Source organism: Cornus florida, unplaced genomic scaffold, assembly GCF_030987335.1.
Source record: "Cornus florida cultivar Cherokee Brave unplaced genomic scaffold, ASM3098733v1 CherokeeBrave_3.0.0_Hap2_Chr02, whole genome shotgun sequence".
In the NCBI taxonomy this organism is placed as follows: Eukaryota; Viridiplantae; Streptophyta; class Magnoliopsida; order Cornales; family Cornaceae; genus Cornus; species Cornus florida.
This window is the reverse complement of record NW_026775572.1, coordinates 27750903-27761542: the sequence shown is the minus strand read 5'-3', so window position 1 is coordinate 27761542 and position 10640 is coordinate 27750903. Positions and strand designations below refer to the sequence as shown.

At 35.5% G+C, this 10640-nt stretch overlaps 1 protein-coding gene across 2 annotated transcripts; it reads left to right on the top strand.

Moving 5' to 3' along the window:
* Positions 1-2310: 2310 nt before the first annotated feature.
* LOC132294450 (NADPH-dependent pterin aldehyde reductase) lies at positions 2311-10229 on the top strand. Of its 2 annotated transcripts, XR_009478088.1 has the most exons (6): positions 2311-2682; positions 3404-3473; positions 6951-7144; positions 7581-7753; positions 9824-9972; positions 10071-10229. XR_009478088.1 is itself a non-coding variant. In XM_059792320.1 (5 exons), exons 1-5 carry the CDS (start codon positions 2428-2430, stop codon positions 9891-9893), a joined length of 762 nt encoding a protein of 253 aa, XP_059648303.1. In that variant the 5' UTR covers positions 2311-2427; the 3' UTR covers positions 9894-10229. The 2 variants fall into 2 exon arrangements, 1 of the variants encoding a protein (XP_059648303.1); XM_059792320.1 differs by having other exon boundaries at positions 9824-10229.
* The last annotated feature ends 411 nt before the right edge of the window (positions 10230-10640 follow it).

Below are 10640 nucleotides of genomic sequence, written 5' to 3'. Positions count from 1 at the left end.
AGCAAATCACAGAAATCAATTTGCAGATTATAACTCAATGACCCTATCCCAGAAGTTGCATCACCCGGTCTGTACAAAAAGAAAAAGACAAATACGAAGGAAGTGTATAGGCTGCACTACATTCGCAATTTGACGCGGACCCCGCTGTTGGGATGGATGTCACCGGTGTCCGGAGGCGTGCCGCCAATAATCATCTACACGGCTAGAATAATAACTAGTTTGACCAACGAGGCCAACTGCTGTGTTCACATGAAATGATTTATGTGTACAGCACAAATGGGAAGGAAAAAGTTAACAGGTATCACTTAGACAGAGAATGTCAAGAAACAATGAAACTTCATTGGCGGCTGGAAGAAATTTGAAAAATAAATAAATAAATAAATCAAGTCCAGCACGTGAAGTTTCAAGACTTGTGAGATTTGGGGGAGACTTGCATATGGTAATACTATAATTTGATTTCCCAACATGCATGTCTTAGAAAAGGGCAGTACAGTTGAGGAAAGTGATGCACAGGCTGGTTTCTTCATCTTATCATTTGAAAAAAATAATAATAATCACATCTATACTAAATAAGAGAAAACTTACCAGACTTTGGAGACCGGCAACACAAATTACATAAATGGGTAGAGCATGCTTCTCCAGCAGTTCCGTCTCCTACGATAAGACACCGGCCGTCATGCAACACCCAGGGGCAGGAGTCATTAGTTTAAGGGGGCACAATGCACTTGTTGCTGAAAAAAAAAATAATAATAAATATGACAAATAGAAAGTATAATTTTTTTAAATCAAAAAGGCAAATAAAAAAAAATTAGTTGTAAAAAATATACGAAATAAATACTATAAAAAAAATATAATTATAAATATAAGAATCAAAATATTAATTAATAATATTTTAAATCAATACAATCACAAATGTTATCAATAAAAAGAAATAAGTTAAAAAAAATACATAATTATACATAAGTGAAAAAAGAAATTTTTTGAAAAAAGAAACAAAAATTAGAAAAGAAAAAATATATTATATACTAGAAGAAGTTGAGAGGGCCACTATTTAAAATTACCATAAAAGTATATGTATATATCAAAAATATGTATTTATATATATATAGTAGGTTGGAGCAAAATGAGAAAGAACACGCGCTCCCTCTGAGCTTTAATTGACTCAGCCCGTAGCAACACCGATGTGCCACCTAGTTGCACACCAAATTAGACGCCCTCAACAAGTAGCATATATTGATGTGAGGGAGCTCAGACTAAACTTTTACAATCTGCAATTTCAAAAAATAAATAAATAAATAATAAATAAAAATGGTGGAGATAGAAAAACATGTGTACCAAGTGTATGACACCAACAATCAATGGATGGGCACCTGATATCTCTCTCTCAAGAGTCCACGTTGAAGATAGAATATTCAGCACCACGGGTGTAACAAAGGAAGGAACAAGAAAAGAAAAAGCACCTTGAGGTGAAGCAATCTGCCACCACTCGCCATGGCCTTGCTCATATTGCGCTGTTTCCCTCCTCACCAACAGTTTGTAGCGGTTGGTGAATCAATGGCTTTGATTATATTGTTGAAGAAAAATAATAATAAAAATTTTTGGTGGGTCGTGCTAGCTTGTATCGCCCATCAAGATCCGTTGGGTGCGAAAAGGAATTTAAAAAAAAAAAAAGAAATTCAAGACAAAAACAGTCTTGAATTTATGGGAAGCACCCCTTAATTTGTGGCTTATTTGCTTGCATGGAAAGGAATTCTTTGAGAAGTGTAGGATGGAAGACTTTGGTCCACCCTTTGGCTACACATGGCCCACGTTGACACAAATATGAAAATTTTACAATATTGGTCAAAATTGTCAATGTGGAAAGTGACAACGGGAATTCAAAGTAGGAAAGGATCCATGGAAGAAATCCCCAGTACATAAATATATTCATCCTTATCCCTCACCAAACAGAAGCGAATTGAATTGAGAGGTGGGTTCGTCCACTAAAGGTTTTAGCTGCCCTAATTTGGCCAATTAAATTCAAATCAGTACATTTGAACTTAAGGGCTCAAATTTACTCAAAAAAAAGAAAAAACCAAAGTTACCCAAGACACTTCAAAAAAAACTTGCCACCCGTGCACGGCGAACATACATATTGTTAGTTTAGAAACCAAATATTTTTGGTTAATCAAATTTTTTGATTGCGAATTCCATAATGACCATGTGTCAAGATCCTAAAAGTCCATGCCCGAGGTTACAAGGGGATTCAATTATATGGAGATTCTTAAAAAAATAAATAAATAAATAAAACATACAAGGGGTAATTAAATATGAGCTCTCTCAAATGCCAAAAAAAGATGTGAACGTAACTGGACATTTAACATTTTCGAGAAGCTAAACGGCGAGTGAAGAAGGTGAGAGAGAGAGAGAGAGAGAGAGAGAGAGAAGATGACGGTGACGACGGCGACGTTGGGAGGAGGAGCACACAGAACGGTACTGATAACAGGAGTGAGCAGAGGGATTGGGAAAGCCCTAGCCCTAGAATTGGCCAAGAGAGGCCATACCATCATTGGTTGCTCTCGCTCACAGGACAAGCTCAATTCTCTACAATCAGAGCTCTCCTCTGTCTCTTCCTCTTCTTCCCAACCTCCTCAATCCAATCCTTCCTCCTCTAATAAGCACCTTTTCATGAATGTCGATGTGGTCAGTCACACCCCTCTCTCTCTCTCTCCATCTCTATTTGCCTATATATGTGTGTAATTGTATACATGAATGTTGTGTGAATTTGGGTTTCATTCAAATTTGCATTCTTTTTTTTTCTTTGATTTGTGTGGATGATCTGGTTGCTGAATGTCAGTGAATTTGGTGGTTGTTCACGCTCTCTCTCCTTCTCTATGTCTCTGTGAAATTGCATTGCCTCGTGGCTTTGGTTCTTGTTTCGATACTTTTGTTTGCTATCGAACGTCGCTCAGTACTATTTGTGAAGGAATCGTTTGTTTTCCCTAATATACTGTTCGTTATGTGTTCTATGGTAATGTTTACCAGTTTAATCCTTGCATTTCATTTCATTACACTGTCCTTTTTTTATTTTCTATGGATGATTTGGTTGTATCATTTCGTGATTGTTGATTTTTTGTCTGTCTCTGAAATTGCATTGCTAACCCTTGTTCCAGTCTAATTGTTTTTTAAGATATCACCTGTTTTTCCCAATATTTTGTTCTTTGTGTTCCGGGGCAATATTATACTAAATTTGAACTCAATTTTCATTTTTCTTTTTCTTTTTTGAATTTGGGATAAATATTGAAAAGTAGTGCTGTCCAAAACAAATAAATATTGTTGATAATGTGGAGTACATTGGGAAGGGGAGAGATTGATTTTGTGTGTGCATGTTAGATATTGTAATTGATTGACTTTGTCTTTGTAGAGGTCAAATAGCAGTGTTGAAGAGTTGGCACGTGCTGTGATGGAAAAGAAAGGCGTTCCAGATATCATAGGTACACAAATTCTTTTTACTTATGTTTGTTCTTTTGTTGCTTGTATGCAATTTGGATTTCACATTGTAATTTTTTTGGACTTTTGTTCTCTATTGGAGTTCCTGTTGGTTACTTCCCCTGACAAATAAAACCCGAATAACGAGAAATGACCTTGTGAGGTAGTGGGATTGGCTACAGTCTCTTAGTGACAATCAAGGGGTCTCGAGTTCAATTTCTCATGGATATACCTCATATATGTGACTCTGGGATGGTCTCACGGGAACACCATCCGTTTAAGTAGAAGAAAAACAAGGTTTGATGTATTCCAAACCTCTCAAGGATGAATAAAATGATCATCATAAAGTGCCAAAGTAATTACACCTGTCCAGGCCAAAGAGTCAACCTCTTCGTTACCCCATCATCTGGGGATCCATCTGATCTCTATGTTTAGGCAAGAGGACAATTTGACGATCTCCCTTATCCAATTATCACAACATTGGAAAGTAAAGTTGCAACTCTTCATCCATCCCCGTTCCACATATCAGAGTCTCTGGGTAAGACCATAAGATAACGTAACCCCCTTGCATAAGCCTCTTTAAGGACCTTAGAAAAGTCAGGATTTCTTCTTCTCTTAGTTTTCCCTGTCAAAGACTCAAAAGGGCTTTGTCCTTTTGTTCTTTCGGTGTTTTAGTAAATTCAACGCAGTTACATTTTTATTGGTTATTAAGTTCCCATAAAATGATGTCAAAATAGCATGTTGAATTGAACTACATTTCCAATAAGTAATCAGGCTTCAAAAGTTTCAGACCTATTAGATGATTTAAGCGTAGTGTAGCATTCGTTTTATTTTTTAAAATCTTATGAATGATAGAAGACTTCTTAAGTTGTTCAATGTTTAGATCAACACACACACACACACACACACACACACACAAACTTGTAACTCACTCTCTCAGGTTACTTGGATTGCAGCATTTCTCCTACTTGTCAGTTGTGACAAAGTTTTTAAGCCACACCTATTCCTAGGCAAAGTGGATTTCCAGATCAAAGATGATCCTAATCAGATTTATTGACCAACGTGTCCAATCCACTATATGATTATATGAAGGCTTAATCGTTTGCCAATACAAACCTCGATCTGTTAGTTATTGAACATCGATTCCATAACTAAATCCATACCAAAAAAAAAAAAAAAAAAGCTAAGAAAAAATCAACAATTGGATTCAGATTTGGATCTTGCTAAATCTAGATTCACACTGAATTTGACCCATTGATAGCCCTAATTAAAGAGCCCGTGAACAAGTTAATGAAACTTTTTAGGCCTTTACCATGTCTATAACAACCCCACAGAGCTTGCTTTACCCACCAAAGCCACCCTTGCGAGTTGTGGTATTTTCAAAAGCTCATTTTGCACACAGCTCACAGTCAACACACTCCTAGAATGAAGTACTAACCATTGCAAACGACCCACAGCTACCACAATTGTTGATGAGCTCTGCTGCAGCAGGCAGTGGGGGGAATGGATAGAGAAGGGAGTGGGTTTCAGCTGCTCATAGGAAACACTAAATTATCTACTTATATACCATAAAGATCTATTGTTAGATAGTATATATGGGATGCTTGATATAAAGCCTAATATGTTAAGTAATTGAATTGGATCATTGTCAGATTGTATCAACCCTAAGCCTCATTTGATCCATGAGTTATTGGATACGTGGAATTTGGGTTGTAATTAGGTTAGCATATCAATCCTCTTCTATAAGATCAGCTAAAAAGATTGGATTTGGATCAAAATATAACTATTGATTGGCCTGGCTCCATCAAAGGCTTAAACTTTCCTTCTCCTATGTTTCTCCTGAGACATCAACTGCCTGACCGGTATTAGTGTGGGGGAGATATTTACTAATGTAGGCGACTGGTGATACAATTAGACAGCTAAAACTTATCAGATTGGTTTAATTTTAGTACTTTATATTTAATGGGTTCGATGAAATGGCCTTTTTATTGATTTTGACTATTGGATCTCTCTATGGATGGAATAGGGTTGCTTCGAATCAGGACTAACAACTAATGATAGGGCAAAAATCGGGGAAGTACTATAAATTCCAAGCACTTTTTTAGTACCCATATGAAATAAATCTAGCTAATTGTACAGATAAAACTCATCTTTCATGTTTGATTATGTATGTGTGCGTCTGTATGTAACTTGTTGTATGCTTGGTTTGTATTAATTATGAACAGCTAGAATAGGTTATACTTTTTTTATAATGAGTCTCTAATATAGCCATAAATGGTCGCTAATTTAGGGTGTTTGCATGTGCTTAGGCCCCCTCCTGTTATTATCCATGCTTAAGTTTTTCCCATGAAAATGATTGTGGTTTCCATCAATGTCTCCTTAATTAATCTTTTAGCCACACCATGCACAACTGCTCATGTAATGTATGTGACATGTATAATTTGCCTTATGCTTCCTTTTGTGCATGTAGTAGTAGTTAAGTGTTTGGTTAGATTATGTATTTAACTTGTTACATGCATGGTTTCTAAAAGAGAAATGATAATTACTTCACATACTATTCAAAAAATTTCCTGAAAAAGTGCCAACAGATTTAGGAAGTGCCAAAGCAGATTTGTATGGTCAGAAAGCCACAACTCATCTCATCTTGCTACCTCAATGCATCAAAAGTTCCTCCTTAGTTCATTCATTTCCTGAACCTGTCTTTTTTGTGATGGAAATTACTGGTTTTTTATATGCATCTTAACTTCATTTTTGCATTAAAATTTTAGTGTCACATGGTTTATATATTTGCTTGATTTTTGATTATTTTGTATTTGCAATAGGACTTCTGCCAAAAACTTTTCATGAAATTGGAGATCACATCACCTCGTAATCAAATGATCATTATATGAGAATGTTATATATCTCTATATTGATTATTGAAGAATATAAACATAGGCTCTATAAATGCCAGATATATGGTTCACAGCCACGGACAAGTCCCTATTCTTGCTTTACCACATGTTGACCATCTTTAGGATGGTAATAATCTATGTACATATGAATTTTACAGTCTACATAAGCTACAGGAGTGAGAAAATCATAACTTTTACTGGTCTTTATTATTATCGTCTTTTTTTTTTCTTAGTTGGTAGTCACACGCACATGGCTCCACCAAGGCTCGAAAGTCGAACCCCTGCCTTCCCTTTGGAAAGTAGGGGTTTGATACCGCTGGACCACTGCCCGTTGGTTACTATTATCATCTTTTCGTTTCATGTTATTGCAACTTCGATGATGGTCCTGATGGATGGTAAATTTTAGTATTCTTACAGTGGGCTTCTCCTTATTATTAACTTTTCTCTTTAATGGAAGCACATGGTTCTATTTTTTTTTTTGATAAGTTAAGCACATGGTTCTATTTTAATTCCATTTTTTAAACATTGCCTCTCATTTATGATAGAATAGCTGTGTCTATATAAAACTTAAATAAGGGTATCTTCCAGTAAACAATGCAGGGACCATTAATAGAAACAACAGGATATGGGAAGTTCCAGCAGAAGAGTTTGAAACTGTCATCGATACTAATTTAAAGGGGGTAGCAAATATGTTGCGTCATTTCATCCCTCTTATGATTGAGACCAAGCAAGGGATTATTGTCAATATGTCATCTGGGTGGGGAAGGTCTGCTGCTGCACAGGTAAAACTTAAAAAGTGGCTGTTGTACAAATATCTGAAAATCTGTTTTTGGTCCCATATTATTTCTATGGATAATCTTTATATTGTTTGCAATTAATATGAGCTTTTTAACTGGGCATTGTGCTACAATTCACAACATGCTATTCCTGGTCTTCAATGTTTTGTGCTAAATCTTGATATATATCTATATATTGCTGCATATACGAGTTGTTTTCCCAAAGAATGTGCTATAAGCCTAAATCTACAATATGCGCGCGCGCGTGTGTGTGCTTTAAGATTTGTTATTATCTATCCAAAAAATAAGGCAGCACGGATTTTATGATAACTCTAGTTTGTTCTCCGCAAGTATTTACTCAAGACTGATATTGATGGTCCAGAGTTCAGGTTTCATTTCTGACAACATTGATTTGGTTCTAAAACTAAGTAATTGTCAACAGGTTGCTCCTTATTGTGCTTCAAAATGGGCGGTAGAGGGTCTAACTAGGTCAGTGGCGAAGGAGTTACCCAGTGGAATGGCAATTGTTGCACTTAATCCAGGTGTGATAAACACTGACATGCTTGCATCTTGCTTTGGCAGTTCGTCGGCTCTCTACCAGACACCCGAGTCATGGTATGTTTCTTATTTCTTTCCTCATCTATGATATTTAGAAATCCTTCACAATCTTATTCTACCTTACACAAAATTTATTGCATATTCATATATTATATGTTGAATCAAACATGCAACCTACGGTTGTATTGGACCAGAATGGTTTGGATTCCATTGAAAGAAAAGCATCAGCATAACATAAAACCCATGCCTTCAAGAAACCTTAAAGAAGAATATTTCCTCGTTGCTATTTCAACTGTGTGGCATAACTTAAATATTAGATATAATTGACGTATAATGCTGAACACATGGTGCCAAGGAACAGTGTTATGGGACTGGTTCTCTGCTGAACTCAATTTGTACATTATATGCTGATTTTACTGTTTCCAATTTTGGGAGGTCGGATGACCTGTTCCATTTTAGGATAATTTCTAAATTGCTTTAAGGTAAAATTTGCATGACACGAATTATGATTTAGAATGTTCGATGCAAAGAAACAATGTGGTTGCAAATGTTTCTGTGTTTCTCTGGCAAACTCAGATTTTGTCACCATACTGATCTGTAATAGTCCATTTGAATTGGTTTCGTCGGGAAAAGCTTGAAGATCTCATCATGGGGAACCTGGATTGCTGTAACACCCAGGCCTCCTCTTTCCCCTCTCTTTCTCTTTCCTATCTTTGAATGTTTGAGGACTTTATGTTGTTGACAGCTTTTTTGCTTGAAGAATCTAAGCTGGCTTTAGAAATTGTAAAACCTGTGTTCAGATAGAAACATTGGGTTGCATATGTGGGGAAATTACACACAATGGATAGGTAAAATGCATGAATAGGATAGTCATGTGGTTTCCCTCTCATTTTGTTCTATATGATCTTACTTCAGATGCATTGTGATGATTTTATGCCTCTATGGTAACACTTTAAAGAAGGGAAAAGCTAGGGTAGGTTGCCTCGTAAATTCAGATAAGATTATCTGATCAATTATCTACATAATCTTCAGATTTAGATTTGACTGGGAGGAAGGCTGATTTGAAAAATATAGACTATTGTTTATAATTAAAATATGCAATAGGACCAATGAAGAACACCATGCTCTATGCAGTACCCAAAGTCCAAATCCCTTGGAGATCACCAGCAGACATCCCCCAAAATGTTCTCAATCTGCTAAACCAAAAAGGGAGGTGTGGGCTTGATTCTCCAGTGCTGTAGGGTATTTGTAAAATTTCCATTGACCAATAAGGTTGAAGCAGACAGAGGCCTCACAATGTTCTATGCTTCATTTAGATCCTCCTTTTTTCCACATATCCGTGTTCTTCTTTCTGAGAAATTTTTAGACACGTTCCGCATATGAGTTGGTGACTCCAACCGAAAGTGATCCACATACAATCTTAGAAATACAAGCAATTGGGAGTCATCTACTATGTTGATATAAAAGAGTTTTGACATTTGATGTCTTAATTGTTTGATTTTCATCATCTTGTCTAGGGCTACAGTTGAAACAAGAAACATAATCACTTGCTCTTGAACGGTGGACTTCAAATAATACAATAATGTTACTTATCAAAAAAATTAATAATAATACAATAATGTAAATTAGAGAACAATAAATTTACAAGCCTACAAAGGACAGATTCTGGATAATAGAACTTAAGAGCACTTAAAGTCTTCAAAAAAGAAAAAGAATAAAAACGTAATATGATGGCATGCTCCTATTACTCCATTATTATGGAACAAGCTTTTAGAAAGCATTACCTAAATTTCATTCCTTATCATGAAAGTCACTGTGAAATGGGAAGAACTTGGAGATTAGTGATGGAATGAAGACATCCACTTTTAAGAGTTTCTTTCAAGGTGTTGAAAGAATTTCCACGAGCTGGTATTACTATATTAGTGCATTGGTGATGTCGTTTTAAGAAATCACCATTACTTTTTATCAATGAATTACATCAATTTTAAGGAAATCGTATTGGAAATGATCCATAGGTTCCTTGGAGTTGTAATTCTTGAACCAATTTGATTAAAAAATTCCCAGTCACTAAAGTTTTTATTTCCTTTACTCTTCCTAATTTAATTCATTTTCACCCGTTGACAACAGGGCTCCAAAGGCAGCTACAATGATACTCAATCTTACTATGGCAGACAATGGTGCATCGCTCACTGTGTGAATGGACGCATCTGAGCAACATCCTGTTAGTCGTTTGTGCAGATATATCAAGATGAAGATCTTCCGGCGTTCAAGTCATAGTAATATTCTACGATTTGGTTAAAGCATAAGATTTGATTCATATGACCTGTAAGAGTTGTTATTTTCAAGGAATTGATCATGTCTTGTGAATTCCCAGGAATACACTCGAGGAGAAATATGTGAACAAGGGTCTTCATACTATTCTATGAGACGCTTGGTACAAGATAGTAATTTAGATTAGCAACCTGTAATTGTAATGTGGGAACTTTAACAATAGAGTTTGTTGAAATTATTATTAGGAGGGTTAAGATAGCAATATGGTATATTAAATTTCTAAATAAAAATTAAGTGGAGTTGATAAGGAGATTGTGAAAATAATACTATAAATTATGTGACGCAGTTAATATATATATATATATATATATAAGAAGTGGCGATTACAATGTTGTAATTAATACTAGAAGAAATTAGGATATGATGATATTAACAAAGCTTGTGCTTGTAGAAAATATGTTTTGTAAAATTAGTGTTTATGCATGTCAAGTAGGACTAAGCAAATTACACAATTTTGGAGGTACGTGAATAACTTAATTAAAGAAATACCTGAAAAGAAATTATCTATATGAGGTGACCTTGATCTAACTTCCCTTTGTAGCTCCCCAAACAATTTATCAGTGTCGATTGTCAAAAAGAAAAAAAAAAAAATCTGGTTATTTCTTTCTTTTCA